This window comes from Papio anubis, chromosome 1 (genome assembly GCF_008728515.1).
Source record: "Papio anubis isolate 15944 chromosome 1, Panubis1.0, whole genome shotgun sequence".
Classification (NCBI taxonomy): domain Eukaryota; kingdom Metazoa; phylum Chordata; class Mammalia; order Primates; family Cercopithecidae; genus Papio; species Papio anubis.
Genome location: NC_044976.1, coordinates 9,090,804 through 9,107,498, shown reverse-complemented (window position 1 = coordinate 9,107,498; position 16,695 = coordinate 9,090,804). Strand labels below are relative to the sequence as shown.

Below are 16,695 nucleotides of genomic sequence, written 5' to 3'. Positions count from 1 at the left end.
AGTCCCAGTTATTGAGGAAGCTGAGGCAGAAAGATCACTTGCACCCAAGAAGTTGAAGCTACAGTGAGCCGATACTGCACCACCACACTCCATCCAGCCTGGGCAACATAATGAGACCCTGTCTCAACAAGAACAACAACAACAAAATTGACCCAATATTCAATGATCAAAAGGTAAAGTGACCTAAAAAATATTTCTAGAAGACATTTTCAAAGATTTTACCAATGAAGTAGAATGCTGTAGAGCAGGGGTCCCCACCCCTGGGCCACAGAACGGTACTGTCCATGGCCTATTAGGAACCAGGCCACACAGCAGGAGGTGAGCAGCAGGTGAGCAGCTGTCAGATAAGTGGCGGCATCAGATTCTCATACCAGCACGAATCCTATTGTGAACTGCGCATGTGAGGGATCTAGGTTGCCCGCTCCTTATGAGAATCTAATGCCTGATGATCTGAGATGGAACGGTTTCATCCCGAAACCATATGCCCCCACCCCTATCTGTAGAAAAATTGTCTTCCACAAAACCGGTCCCTGGTGCCAAAAACGTTGGGGACCACTGCTGTAGAGGCTTTAATGTGGTCCCACTCTAAGTATCTACTGTCACCCTAGGTCCATCTATAAGCGTGAATAAACTCTGTAAGCCTTAATTTTTAATTTTCTTATCCGTAATATTGGCATAATAATAATAGTGCCTAACTATACAGAACTGTCATTAATTCTCACATTTTGGCTCAAGGTCTAGCATAAAGTAAATGTTCAAAATACTCTTTCATTTAACAAATACTTGCATGTCTACCATGGCCCAGACCTATAAATACCTAGTGAAAACAAGTCCGTGCCCACATGGAGCTTACATTCTAATAATGGCATCAGACAATTAACTACTAGAAATAGCATAATGTTGGAAAGAAAAATAAAGCCGGGTTAGGAGATAAAAGATGACAGTGTAAGTGGTAGAGGGGGCTATTTTATTTAAAAGCAAGCAAGCTGCCACCTCTGAGGAGATATTTGAGCAGGAACCTGAATGAAGTTTAAGGAACAACAAGACCAGCAGTGTAGCCAGGTGGGCAAACAATGATCAAATGTGAAATCAGACAGCCAGCCAGAGGCCAAATTCTGTGAGGCTGTGTGGCCACAGTGAGGATTTTCAGTTTTATTCTAAAAGTGATAAGGACTGGGCGCAGTGGTTCACACCTGTAATCCCAGCACTTTCGGAGGCCTAAGCGGACATATTGCTTGAGCTCAGGAGTTCGATACCAGCCTGGCCAACATAGCAAAACCCTGTCTCTACTAAAAATACAAAAATTAGCTGGGCGTGGTCGCACACACCTGTAGTCCCAGCTATTCGGGAGGTTGAGGCATGAGAATCGCTTGAACCTGGGAGGCAGAGGCTGCAAGTGAGCCAAGATCGTGCCACTGTACTCCAGCCTGGGCGACACAGCAAGACTCTGACTCCAAAAAAAAAAATTAAAATTACAATTAATTAAAATAAATGTGACAGGAACCAGTGAAGAATTTTAAGCAGAGGAGTGACATGATCTGATAGCAAGGGGATGACATAATCTGACATATATATATTTATTTATTTTTTTAGACGAAGTCTCACTCTGTTGCCCAGCAAGCTAGAGTGCAGTGGCACGATCTCAGCTCACTGCAAACTCCGCCTTCCAGGTTCAAGCGATCCTCCTGCCTCAGCCTCCTGAGCAGCTGGGACTACAAGCATGCAACACCATGCCTGGCTAATTTTTGTATTTTTAGTAGAGATGGGGTTTCACCATGTTGGCCAGGCTGGTCTCGAACTCTTGACCTCATGATCCGCCACCTCAGCCTCCCAAAGTGCTGGGATTACAGGCATGAGCCACTGCACCAAGTCCTGATGTATATTTCTAAAATATGACTGGCTACTTCATGGGAACAAGTGCAAAAGCAGAGAGACAGGAGGCTATTGCAGTACTGATCTGGACTAGGGTAGAAATAGCAAAAAGTAACTGATTCAAGATATACTGTGAAGGCAAAGATGGCAAGACTTACTAATTGATGTATGCAGCCTATGAGAAAAACAGAAAAGGTAAGAATGACTCCAATATTTTTGGTCTGGGCAACTAAAAGAATTGATAAAAATAAAGGAGGGGCCACTTTGGGTGGTCAGGAAGGGAAACAACAATAGTTCTGTTTAGGACATGTTGAGTTTGAGATGCTTCTGTGGCCTTCAAGTAGAATTCAGTTGGCAGCTAGGTAGAGAAGTCTGTACTTCTAGAGAGAGGTCCAGGCTACAGAAGTGAATCTGGGAGTTATCATCATCTCAATGACATTTAAGCCCCAAGAACTAGAAGAAATCATCTAGGGGGTCTCTCTTTTCTGGAGAGAGAGATCTGAGGACAAAAGCCTGGTAGACTTTTAAACTAAGGAGGTAAAGAATAACCAGCCCGGGAGGAAGGAAGGCAATTAGGAGAGTATGGGGTACTAAGAGCCCAGAAAATGAACTGTTTGAAGTAGGCAGTCACGCTATGTTCCCTACCATTATTACAATGATTATCATCATAACCACTTACAGGACTCTCTAGAAGAATGAGTTCAGACTGTCTCCTGATTTCCCCAATAACTTGCTCTACTCACTCTCACCTCTGGGCCTTGCCTCTAGGTTATCATTCAAATCCCATCTGGTCTCAAGGCTGTTTTCCTAAATCCTCCTTCATAAATCTGAAAGGCAGCTTTAACATCTAAGACCTGAATGTATCTTTTCCCAAGTCCAAAGGAAAGATGATCCTTCCTTTATCCTCTCCATACAACTTTTGTACCGTTTCCCTTTTGTCTTCAGGTTTTTTTATTCCTAATGGTGTAGCCAATACAAACCTTAGGAGATCTGGAGAAGGGCAGGACACTATAATTTCCATAAAGGCTGACTTGAACAAGATACTTTTATCCAAGATAAACGTAAATGCCTTCAAAATGACTATCACAAAATGTTTCAAAGGTCTTAGTTTACTGATGACCACAACTGACCATCTTCTCTTTCTTGGAGAAGCTTCAAGTCAAGACTTAGACAGTCTACTAAATTCCCTAATTTAACCCCCTTTTCTCCCTACCTTATTCACAACTTTGCTACTTTAGCATAAAGATGCAGAAATAACATTTTAATTACTGAGCCCTAGAAAATAAGGCAGTCAAAACAAGGTTAGTATTTAAATGCCTTTTAATTCTCCAGAATAAATTTAATATCTCAGTCTCTAGTAATTATACTGTTGTTGGCAACCTACTAACGATTTTGCCTACAACTATAATTAACGCATCTGTGTGGCAACACTGTAACTTTATATTAAGTTTAGTAACCAAGCAAGTTTAGGGCTTGTTAAAAATCCCAGTGATATCTTCAGCATAATCTTCTGCCCTAAAAGCCTCCTATAGCAACAATTAAGAAAAATGGCAGCTGGGCGCGGTGGCTCACGCCTGTAATCCCAGCAATTTGGGAGGCCAAGACGGGTGGATCACGAAGTCAGGAGATGGAGACCATCCTGGCTAACACGGTGAAACCCCGTCTCTACTAAAAATACAAAAAATCAGCCAGGCATGGTGGCGGGCGCCTGTAGTCCCAGCTACTGGGGAGGCTGAGGCAGGAGAATGGCGTGAACCCGGGAGGAGGAGCATGCAGTGAGCCGAGATGGCACCACTGCACTCCGGCCTGGGCGACAGAGCGAGACTCCGTCTCAAAAAATAAAAAGAAGAAAAAAAAAAAAGAAAAGTGGCACACAATAAAAATATTTTATATACTGCTTATAAAACCAAAACCCATAGGCAACTCCCTCTCCTCCTCACGATTAGGAAACATAGTAAAACCTATGGCCATAAAGAAGATTTGCGCAAAAGATCTACAATCATAAAGTTCCTTAATCATTTACAACAAATTTAGTTTCCTATTTTTCATAAAACAAGGATAAATGTACTATATATGTTCACTGTCTACTCAATCCCAGAGTATTAAAAATATATACAATACGAAAATAGGAAAAAAAAATTGTAACTCTCCTATAAAACATGCTACTTAGCGTACACATTGAATAAACTCTCAGTTAACAATTCTGTTCTTCCTAAGCAAATTTTGAATGATTATAAACAGAGATGATTTGGAAGGCCTAGATCTCAACCTAAGATGCCCAAAGACATGTAAACTGATTATCATCTGCCCCTTCCTCCCAGCTTTTTCCTCATAATTTCCCTCCATCAAGAAAATAAATCAAAATATGGCCGGGCGCGGTGGCTCAAGCCTGTAATCCCAGCACTTTGGGAGGCCAAGACGGGTGGATCACGAGGTCAGGAAATCGAGACCATCCTGGCTAACCCAGTGAAACTCCGTCTCTAGTAAAAAAATACAAAAAAATAGCCGGGCGAGGTGGCTGGCGTCTGTAGTCCCAGCTACTCGGGAGGCTGAGGCAGGAGAATGGCATAAACCCAGGAGGCGGAGCTTGCAGTGAGCCGAGATCCGGCCACTGCACTCCAGGCTGGGCGACAGAGCGAGACTCCGTCTCAAAAAAAAAAAAAAAAAGAAAATAAATCAAAATAAATTTTAATCTAACAGTTAAGTTCAAAGTAAGCATAGCTATTCAGCATTACTGCACAGAATAGTAAAATTTACTTAATAAATATTTTGCGAAGTGATATGCTCTCCAATAGTAAGGGTTCTGGAGACAGCTCAACTTCATTTTCTACTTCCCTCAATTAATAGATACGTGAGCCCAGGCGAAACAGCCAATAATACCTCTTTGTCTCAATTCCTTCATCTGTGAAATGGTGAAAGAGTACCTACCATATAATTATTGCAAGGATTCAGTAAGTTAAAATCTGCCTAATTGTGCTTGGCACAACTTAAGTGTTTGTTGTTGTTAATTACTAATTACGGTATTTTTTCCCCCGCACTAAAAGGCAATTGTTTTTTGAGATGGAGTCTTGCTCTGTCACCCAGGCTGGAGTGCAGTGGCACGAGCTTGGCTCACTGCAAACCTCCGCTTCCCAGGTTCAAGCGTTCTTCCCACCTCAGCCTCCCGAGTAGCTAGGATCACAGGCATGTGCCACAAGGCCCAGCTAATTTTTTTGTATTTTTAGTAGAGACCAGGTTTCACCATGTTGGCCAGTCTGGTCTCGAACTCCTGAGCTCAAGTGATTCGCCCGCCTCGGCCTCCCAAAGTGCAGGGATTACAGGTGTGAGCCACTGTACCTGGCCTAAAAGGCAATTTTAAAATCTCCCATTTTGCCTCCTCAAGTTTATTCACAGCTAAAGGAACTCTTCAGTAACAGACCAGAACAATGTGGTACGGAAAGAGTAAGTGTAGTTAAATCATTTCCTCATAGTGTTGCTTCTGATACTTCTGGCCCTACAGTTTTCTGGTAAGCCAAAACCAAAAGGGCTTCTCAGACATGACCTACCTTTCCCTGCCATCCCTCTCAATTACAAGTCATGCACCGCATAATGACCTGTCAGCGGGCTGAACACATGAAGGTCCGCATATATGAGTGGTCCCATAAGATTATATTAATAGGCCGGACACAGTGGCTCACGCCTGTAATCCCAGCACTTTGGGAGGCTGAGGCGGGCAGATCACGAGGTCAGGAGTTTGAGACCAGCCTGGCCAACATGGTGAAACCCCGTCACTACTAAATATACAAAAATTAGCTGGGCGTGGTGTTGGGCACCTGTAATCCCAGCTACTTAGGAGGCTTAGGCAGGAGAATCGTTTGAACCTGGGAGGCGGAGGTTGCAATGAGTCAAGATTGCACCACTGCACTCTAGCCTGGGTGACAGGGCAACACTCTGTCTTTTAAAAAAAAAAAAAAGATTATATTAATAATATCATATTTTTACTATCATATATGTACCCTTTCTATGGTCAGGTATGTTTAGATCCACAAATACTCACCACCACTGTGTTAAAATTCCCTACAGTGTTCAGTACAGTAACATGCTATTCAGGTTTGTATCCTAGGAGCACTAGGCTCTACCACAGAGCCTAGGTATGGAGTAGGCTACACCCATAGGTTTGTGTAAGTACACTCTATGCTGTTCGCACAACAAAATCACCTACCGACACATTTCTCAACGCATGACTGTATTTAGACGCCCTTTCTCGGTGCTTTCCTAATAGTCACCACATTGCTTTGATTATTTATCTCCATCTAAGACAATACTAAAATCTCTCTGAAAGCTTTTACACCTTGGCTTGCTGAATAACAAAAACCTAATTTCCTATAGGTCCTCTCAAAAACCTAACTTCATATTTCTTATTCTTATCACCTGTATGTATGTACAAGGCATTCATCACTAAACAACACAACTAAGAACAGCTTTCACCTATACAGTGCACATTCCTTGATAAACAGGTACTACCTAAAACTGAACTATGAATGCCTGCTTTGTCTAACATAGAGCCAGAAGTAGCATCCCTTTCACAGTCTTGTGAACTGCATTCCAGACTTTGCTACCTGCCATTACACCACTTCGCACTTCACTAGGCAACTACTAAAAGCAATCACCACCACAATATTGGCTAGACTTTTTAAAATGAACTGCAAAACACCTCTTGAGAGTTGCCAAGAAGGCATTTAAAAAAAAAAAAAAAATGGGCATGGTTGCTTTCTCCTATGAGAAACCAACAAATGCACATATAAAGGCAGCACAAAGTTTACTTTGGATTTTAATTATGACAATGTCAAAGACTACAACAACAACATGCAAGTAGCAAAGAAAGGACGCTGCCACCAAGATGATTTTACCCAGTATCTCTCTTAGCCATTTTGATGTGAAAAATATTTATTTAGGTAAAGAAGCTTATTAAATTATATCATGTAATAAAAAGAAACTGGCCGGGCGCGGTGGCTCAAGCCTGTAATCCCAGCACTTTGGGAGGCCGAGACGGGTGGATCACGAGGTCAGGAGATCGAGACCATCCTGGCTAACACGGTGAAACCCCATCTCTACTAAAAAATACAAAAAACTAGCCGGGCGTGGTGGCGGCGCCTGTAGTCCCAGCTACTCGGGAGGCTGAGGCAGGAGAATGGCCTGAACCCAGGAGGTGGAGCTTGCAGTGAGCTGAGATCCGGCCATTGCACTCCAGCCTGGGCGGCAGAGCGAGACTCCGTCTCAAAAAAAATAATAATAATAAAATAAAAAGAAACTCCAAATACACAATAGCAAAAACTCCCTCCAACTCAGTGATAGGTTCAATTATTTCTGCCTTTAAACTTATATTCCCACTGAAAATTTAGACATTAAAACTAACCACAGGCTTAGCATGGTAGCTCATGCATGTAATACTAACACTTTGGGAGGCTGAGGCAGGAGGACCCCTTCAGTCCAGGAGTTCAAGACCAGCCTGGGCAATATAGTGAGACCCCATCTCTACAAAAAAATTAAAAGTTAGCTGGGTGTGGTGGCTGTAGTCCCAGCTACTAGGGGAGTGAGGTAGGCAAATAACTTGGCCCCAGGAGGTTGAGGCTGCAGTGGGCCATGACTGTGCCACTGCATTCAGTCTGCTCAACAGAGCAAGACCTTGTCTCACACACACAAAAAAAACTAACCACAAAAACAACTTACATAATTTTTCAAATAGTATGCTATATAGTATACATGATTTCATTTGATCCTCGCAACCTGAGACAGCAGACTGGGAAGGCATCAGCAATATTTCCACTCAATAAATGAAGAACCTAAGGCTCAAATGTCTGATAACAGAGGATGAATATAAATGAAGTATGGTTCATAAATAGAATAGAATATTAAGAAGCTACTGAAATCATGTTCTTGAGAAATATTTAAGAAATGAGGGCCAGGTATGGTGGTTCACACCTGCAATACCAGCATTTTAGGAGGGCAAGGTAGGAGGATTACTTGGAGCCAGGAATTCAAGACCAGCATGGGCAACAAAGTGACAACCCTGTGTCTACCAAAAAAAAAAACCACAAAACTACCCATAAATTCTTAAATACATTCAATCCATCTTTATATTGGTTTTTCATGTTACTGAAAGTAATGGATATATCATAAGAAGAAAACAATATTTAAGGTAATTTCCATAACATCTTCTAGCCATCCAACTCTACACAATCCCCTTTCTGCACTCTGAGTGCTATTTGAGATGGCACTTCTAGATCACTATGGAATTAAAAATGGTTCAGGCCGGGTGTGGTGGCTCATGGCTTTAATCTCAGGACTTTGGGAGGACAAGGCAGGTGGATTACTTGAGGTCAGGAGTTTGAGACCAGACTGGCCAACATGGTGAAACCCCGTCTCTACTAAACATACAAAATTAGCCAGGTATGGTGGCGCCCACCTGTAGTCCCAGCTACTCGGGAGGCTGAGGCAGGAGAATGGCATGAATCCGGGAGGCAGAACTTGCAATGAGCCGAGATTGCGCCAGTGCACTCTGGTCTGGGTGACAGAGCAAGACTCCGTCTCAAAAAATAAATAAATAAAATAAATAAATAAGCCAGGCATGGTGGTGGGCGCCTGTAGTCCCCGCTACTCAGGAGTCTAAGGCAGGAGAATCCCTTGAACCCGGGAGGCAGAGGTTGCAGTGAGCCGAGATTGTGCCACTGCACTCCAGCCTGGGTGACAGAGCAAGACTGTGTCTCAAAAAAAATAATAATAATAAAATAAAATAAAAAATAAAAATGAAAACGATTCAATATTTAGGAACACATTTGTGTTCTAACGTTTGTCCTGAATATTAAAGCATATAATTACACTTTTAAAAAACCAACAAAACTAGTTGTAATATACCCGTATTACAAAATTTCAAAAGTTGTATAGAAAAATAGTAACATTAAAAATATTAGAAATAATTTGTTCAGCAGCAATAAAAAAATTAGAAGATAGAAAAAGCAAACTAAAAAACAGTACATATAATCCAATTACGTAAAAATCTTAATATGTGTAAAGTGCAAGGAAAAGATTAGAGGACTATAGATCCAGATGTTAATGGTAGTTCTCTCTGCGTGGTGACATTAGAAATAATTTTGCTTGTGTCAGTATCCATCAAAACTGAAAGAACGGGCAGATCACTTGAGCCCAAGAGTTGGGACCAGCATGGGCAACATGGTTTTTTGTAGAAACTCTCTCTACAAAAAATACTAAAATTAGCCAGGTGTGGTGCCACACAACTGTGGTCCCAGCTACTGGAGAGGCTGAGGTGGGAGTACTGCTTGAGCCAGGGAGGGCAAAGCTACAGTGAGCCAAGATCACGCCACTGCACTCCAGCATGGGTGACAGACCCCGTCTCAAAAAAACCAAAAACAAAAAAACTGAAAGAAAAAAATACCAAAAAAATTCCATCCAAAGCAGCAGTTCGCTGTGGTTAAGGAGGTAAGAATACAGATGACCTTTCTTTCTCATTTCTTTATTATTCACAATGTTCATAATTTACATGCATTTACATTTATTTTCATGTGGTTATAGTAATTTATACTAGAAAAAGTATACAAATTTAAATGCATTACTTTCTTTTTTTGTTGTTGTTGTTGTTGTTGTTGTTTTGATGGGGTCTTACTCTCTCACCCAGGCTGGAGTGCAGGGACACAAGCTTGGCTCACTGCAACCTCCACCTCCCAGGCTCAAGAAATCTTCCCACCTAGTAGCTGCAACCACAGGCGCGCACCACCATGCCCAGCTAATTTTTTGTGTTTTTGGTAGAGACAGGGTTTTGCCATGTTGCCCAGGCTGGTCTCCAACTCCTGAGCTCAAGCAATCTACGCATCTCAGGCTCCCAAAGTGCTGAGATTACAGGCATGAGTCACCAAACCTGGCCTAAATGCATTACTTTCTGTTATTTTTTTTTTTTTTTTGAGACAAAGTTTTGCTCTTGTTGCCCAGGATGGAGTGCAATGGCACCATCTCAGTTCACTGCAATCGCTGCCTCCTGGGTTCAAGTGATTCTCCTGCCTCAGCCTCCCAAGTAGCTGGGATTACAGGTGCCCACCACCACACCTGGCTAATTTTTGTATTTTTAGTACAGATGAGATTTCACCATGTTGCCCAGGCTGGTCTCGAAACTCTGACCTGAGGTGATCCACCAGCCTTGGCCTCCCAAAGTGCTAGGATTATAGGCATGAGTCACTGTGCCCAGCCTAAATGCATTACTTTCTAAACTCTCTTTCCAAATCTCCATTTTGCCCTTCCTCCATCCCAAATTTTCTTTCTTTCTTTCTTTTTTCCTGTAACAGTGTCTCACTCCATTGCCCAGGCTAGAGCACAGTGGCGTGATCACAGCTCACTGCAGCCTTGACCTCCAGGGATCACGTGATCCTCCCACCTCAGCCTCCCTAGTAGCTAGGACTATAGGTGCGTACCACCACGCCCAGCTAACTCTTTTGTATTTTTTGTAGAGACAGGGTTTCGCCATGTTGCCTAGGCTAGTCTCAAACTCCTGGACTCAAGCAATCAGCCTGCCTCAGCCTCCCAAAGTGCTGGGATTACAGGCATTGAGTCACTCCACCCAGCCCCAAATTTTCAATAGTGGATGTGAAATCATTATTTCTATCAGTTACGCTGTGCGGCATTTGGTTTAGAAATGTATGTGTGAATGAAAAAGCCAGTAAGACATATATAAACAGGAAAAAAAAGTCAGAGCTACTTCTATACCAACCAAGATTGGGCGCTGGGGAAAAAAAAGATCCTGGCAAAGGAAGGTTGTTAAATATATGAATGAAATTCACCAAAGGGCAAGAGACAATTTGTGGGTAAAAATAAAGTAAAATAGCACAGTTCAGTCACTTGATGGACTGTACCTCATATTATATGTGAAAACCAATTTCATCTACCTCCTGTTTTTGAATGCATTTATACAGGTTTAATGTCTCCAGATTTACACGGATAACCTAACCATAAATGTAAGTGGTTAGATCGTTCACTTTGACTCATTTCCCTTTCTACCGAGTAATTAGACAGTAAGAAAGGCTTCTAAAGTAGGAGAACCTTGGAATATAATGGGATATTATTGAACAGAGCTATTTGCATGTGCTTGGGACTCCAAAATGTCAAGGCAGTAACATTTATTTTTGCCACGGAAAATATTTCCTCCAAGACCAGAAAGTGCTTAAATAAAATAGCTACTTCTCAGTTTTCAGATTTAGCACATTCCCTAAAGTACTCTTCATACTCTTCTACTTTTTCATAAGAGTTTATGGCAGAAACATTCTAATGCATTCCATCTGCAATCAGTTATAATCCTTGTGAGCAGCAGTCCAGGCCAAAGCTTGCCAGCAAAGCAGCCTTTTTAATGCAGCTAACACATGTGTACAGCATATTCATTTCCAACAAGTCTATGTTCAAAATGCATGCCCACTTCCAATCTAAGCCCAATGGTGTTTTAAAAAAAAAAAAAAGTCAATAATACTTTCTAAACATAGCATCTTTCACACAAATGTTAAAAATCTCTCACTTAAAAATTATTTGGCATACATATTAGTCAAATTACTAAGAAATTGCCATAGAAGGCTGAAAACAGAAACAGAAAACAAGTAGAAAACGGAAAATGCAAATATTCTACAGAAAAAAGTTCCTCATACAATAGATATAACGGTTCTCATATCATTAATTGCTTTCGAAGAACAGATACCTTTCAAAGGAACCAAACTGACTGTAAATCTCCAAGCCAGGACAACGTATTTAGCTAGAAAACTAACCGCCATTTTTGCAAGACTGATTAACCTACTGAGGATTTTTGTTTCAGTAGACTACTGCTAATTTAAAAATCACAAATTACTCCTGCCAAAATTGTATATGCAGGGAAACGATGTGTTATAATCAGCTGAGGGTAGGAGTACCATTATCTAGTCCTAACACTATCACTAATAAGCTCTAATAAGCTACAATTCTGAAATTTTTCCCAAATATACTATATGGTTTTGTTTGGTTTTTTGTTTATTTTGAGATGGAGTCTTGCTCTGCCACTCAGGTTGGAGTGCAATGGCACAATCTTGGCTCTCTGCAACCTCCACCTCCAGGGTTTAAGCGATTCTTCTGCCTCAGCCTCCCGAGCAGCTGGGACTACAGGCGCGCATCACCATGCCCGGCTAATTTTTGTATTTTTAGTAAAGATGGGGTTTCACCATATTGGCCAGGCTGGTCTCAAACTCCTGACCTTGTGATCCACCTGCCTCGGCCTCCTGAAGTGCTGGGATTACAGGCTTGAGCCACCATGCCCGGCCCAAATATACTATATGTTTAGTTTAAATCTTACATCCCAAGGTCCAGCTTAAATGGAATATCATCAATAAATCCTCATATTTGCTCTTTGCCAAATTCACATTTACACATTTTTTTTTTTTTTTTTTTTGAGACTGTTTTGGTCTTGTTGCCCAGGCTGGAGTGCAGTGGCTCAAGTGAATCAAGTGATTCTCCTGCCTCAGCCTCCTGAGCAGCTGGGATTACAGGCACACTCCACCATGCCCAGCTAATTTTTTGTATTTTTAGTAGAGGCAAGGTTTCATCATGTTGGTCAGGCTGTTCTCAAACTCCTGACCTTGGGTGATCCACTCACCTTGGCCTCCCAAAGTGCAGGGATTACAAGCATGGGGTCACTGCACCTGGCCTATACTTTCTAATAATCCTTTTTTTTTTTTTTTTTTTTTTTGGCTGGGTGCAGTGGCTCATGCCCATAATCCCAGCATTTTGGGAGGCCAAGGCAGGTGGACTGCCTGAGCTCAGGAGTGGGAGACCAGCCTGGGCAACATAGTAAGACCCCATCTCTACCAAACTACAAAAATTTGTCAGGCATAGTGCTGCGCACCTGTGGCCCCAACTACTCCAGAGGCTAAGGTGGGAGGATCGCTTGAGGCCAGGAGGAGGAAGTTGCAGTGAGCCAAGATGCTGCCACTGTACTCCAGCCTGGGTAACAAGAGTGAGATCCTGTTTCAAAAAATAAAATAAAATAATCATCCTTTGTTATGACAACTACCACTTTGATCACTTTTTATCCTATACTGAAATTATCTTGGCCGAGCACAGTGGCTCACACCTGTAATCCCAGCACTTTGGGAGGCTGAGGCAGGCGGACGACCTGAGGTCAGGAGTTCAAGATCAGCCTGGCCAACATGGTGAGACCCCATCTCTATTAAAAATACAAAAATTAGCCAGGCGTGGTGGCAGGTGCCTGTAATTCCAGCTACTCAGGAGGCTGAGGCAGAAGAATCACTTGAACCCGAGAGGCAGAGGTTTCAGATCAGGAGTGGGAGACCAGCCGCTGGTCTCCCAGAGACCACACCACTGCACTTCAGCCTGGGTGACAGAACAAAACTCCGTCTCAAAAAAAAAAGAAAAATAAAAAAAAATTATTTTAATATGTCTAGTCTCTCCAACCACAAATTTTAAAAACTATTTAAGGGAGGCTGGGTACAGTGGCTCATACCTGCAATCCCAAGACTTTGGGAGGCCAAGGCGAGGATCACTCGAGCCCAGAAATTCAAGACCAGCCTACACAATACAGTGAGCCCTCGTCTCTACAGAAAATAGAAAAAAACTAGCTGGGCATAGTGGCACATGCCTGTAGTCCCAGCTACTTGGGAGGCTGAGACAGGAGGATTGATTGAACCTAGAAGGTCAAGGCTGTAGTGAGCCATGATTGCACCACTGCACTTCAGCCTGAGTGACAGAGCAAGACCTCGTCTCAAAAAAAAAAAAAAAAAAGAAAAGAAAAAACAAAAAAAAACAGCCAGTCGCGGCAGCTCATGCCTATAATCCCAGCACTCTGGGGGGCCAAGGCAGATGGATCACTTGAAGTCAGGAGTTTGCAATGAGCCTGGCCAACACGGTGAAACTACATCTCCACTAAAAACATAAAAACGAGCCAGGCATAGTGGCGGGTGCCTGTAATCCCAGCTACTCAAGACACTGAGGCAGGAGAATCGCTTGAACCCAGGAGATAGAGGTTGCCGTGAGCCAAGATCACAACACTGTACTCCAGCCTGGATGACAATGTGAGATTCTATCTCAAAAAAAAAAAAAAAAAAAGTTCCTTAAGAGCAGGGTCCCATGGTATAACTCTGTGATCCCTACAGCCTAACATTACAGCAAACTTGCAATCGGATAGAAGGGTTGGAAAGGATACTCAAGGCAGAGCAGAGCCACTCAGCCTATTGTCTAGAAAGGTTTTGGACAAAGTATGGTGGAAAAGCCAGTAGGCATTCAGCATTGTACTGAAAACAACCCTCTTCAGTAGCCATATATAAGTAAAATATGTAATATTACTTCCAGTTAATAGTTGAGGAAACCAAAACTTGGCCAGGCGCGGTGGGTCACGCCTGTAATCCCAGCACATTGCAAGGCCGAGGTGGGTGGATCACCTGAGGTCAGGAGTTTGAGACCAGCCTGGCCAACACGGTGAAACCCTGTCTCTACTAAAAATACAAAAATTAGCCAGGTGTGGTGGCAGGCCCCTGAGATCATGCCTGCACTCCAGCCTGGGTGACAGAGTGAGGCTCCATCTCAAAAAAGAAAAAAAAAAAAGGTTTATTGAGATACAATTTATATACCATAAAGTTCACCGGCTTAAAGTATCCAATTCAATGTTGACTTCTGCATCTCTTTTTCTTTGATAATTTTTCATAGGATATAATTCACAGAACTGTTGGCAATATTGACACAGAAGAGTGACCTACAATGGTACAGTTGTTTAGCCTTCTACTTTTAAGTTTTTTTTAATATATATATGGGATCTCAAAAACAGACCCTTTTTTTGAAGCAGGGTCTTGCTCTATTGCCCAGTCTGAAGTGCAGTGACAAGAACACAGCTCACTGCAGCCTCAACTCCTGGACTCAAGTAATCCTCCTGCCCCGGCCTCCCAAAGTGCTGGGATTACAGGCATTAGTCACTACACCCAACCTTCAAATATTTTTTTAAAAAAAGATTGTTGCAAGCCCTTATCTGTCAAGTTCAGAGAAGAGTATAAGCAACGGAACATTCAAAGTTGTATGTGAACTACCTGAAATGTGGGCTGCAATATCTAGCCAGATTTTGGTGGAACAAACATTTCCACCAGTAGAATCCTCTACACAGAACACTGGCAAATGGAGCACAAGATAATGAGGTTAGAATGTGTACTTCAGCAGTAACTTGTGCCTGAAAGGGTGATGATTCTTCTGTATCACAAAATTACAGATTTAAAGACAGTAGAGCCTACCTCTATTTTAATTGATAATTTGCCTATGGACCCATATCAAGAAATTTGGTAGTGCAGGTATAAAAGATACAACTTAATTCATTTTTTCCCTAAGCAATTCTACAGAGAAACAAACTATGAAGCAATTACTGATAATTTTAGTAATAATGTGTAAGTTTACTCTATATTATATCCATTGCTCAACTCAAAATCACTGAAAACTTGTCAGATCATCTTGGCAAAATCAAGTATCATTTAAAATCTAAAAAGAAAAACAATGAATCTTGCAGCCTTGACAGGTATATTTCACATTAGGACTCAGCAAAAAGCACTGTTTATACCTTTACTATCATTAAAATTTCAATTTAATAAGCATAAACACTTGCTAAATTCGTTCAGTTATTCAGGGTTTCTCAATTGTACGGGATAAAATTATAGTCCATATTTAAATATACTACAGCAAACACCACAGAGGGGAAAACATTCAATGGATCATTCACAATAGCAAAGTTCAAAGTGTTAACATACAAATGTTCATCTATTCTGAACACAGCTGAGAGAAAACAACATGTACTCACTGGTCGAGTTGCCTTGCATCTGAATGATGCATTTGGATTCCTTGCTGGTCTCTCGAGAATTGAAGGGCCTTACCCGGACAGCCACCTTCACTGAGGCTCCCGACATTTTAATGGCCTTGTTATATATATGCAGTCCAGAAATAAAGAACCAAATCTTCTTTTGAAGTTATAGCCAAGTTTCCTTTGAAAAGAAAAAAATTCCATATGAGGTAGTCAAAATTAAAGCAAGCATGGGCTAACTTAAGCATAAGAACTACTATCTTAGTTCTATTTCTGTTTCCATTTATAAAAACGATGTTCATCCCATTTCTCCCATGCAAATCTTTTTTTGTTTGTTTTGTTTTGTTTTTCAAGAGACGGGGTCTTGTTATGTTGGTTTTTGAACTCCAGGGTTCAAGTGATCCTCCTGCCTCAGTCTCCCAAGTAGCTCGGACTACAGGTACACACCACTGTGCCTGGCCTCCCCTACAAATCTTATATTACCAACAGCAAATTATTAAATAGAAAATTAAAGACTAAAATTTGTTTCCCTTTTCTATTATCTCCTTCTTTAAAAAGTCCCTGCTTATTAATAAAAAACATAACTACAAAGTAACACGTATCTCTCTCTCTCTGTTTCTGGATCAATCTTCAATAATAAATGAAAACATAAAGTGTTTATTTGCTAAAGAAGTTCCTTAAACAGATAACTTTCCATGGGCAAATCACTTACTACTTCTCTTTAAAGAAGGGCGTTGGGCCAGACGTGGTGGCTCATGCTCTAATCCCAGCACTTTGGGAAGTCAAGCTGGGTGGATCACTTGAGGTCAGGAGTTCAAGACCAGCCTGGCCAACATGGTAAAACCCCATCTCTACTAAAAATACAAAAATTAGCCAGGCATGGTGGTGTGCGCCTGTGATCCCAGCTACTAGGGAGGCTGAGGCAGGAGAATCGCTTGAACCTGGGAGGTGGAGGCTGCAATGAGCCTGAGATCGTA

At 41.8% G+C, this 16,695-nt stretch overlaps 1 protein-coding gene across 9 annotated transcripts in view; it reads right to left on the bottom strand.

Moving 5' to 3' along the window:
* KIF1B (kinesin family member 1B) overlaps positions 1-16,695 on the bottom strand; it is a 175,154-nt gene that overhangs the window by 140,126 nt on the left and 18,333 nt on the right. For all 9 annotated transcript variants that reach the window (XM_021941628.2, XM_021941811.2, XM_021941579.2 and 6 more), the window contains exon 2: positions 15,719-15,899. In XM_021941628.2, coding sequence (XP_021797320.1) covers positions 15,719-15,824 — 106 coding nt within the window. In that variant the 5' untranslated portion in view covers positions 15,825-15,899. The remainder of the gene's footprint in view (positions 1-15,718; positions 15,900-16,695) is intronic.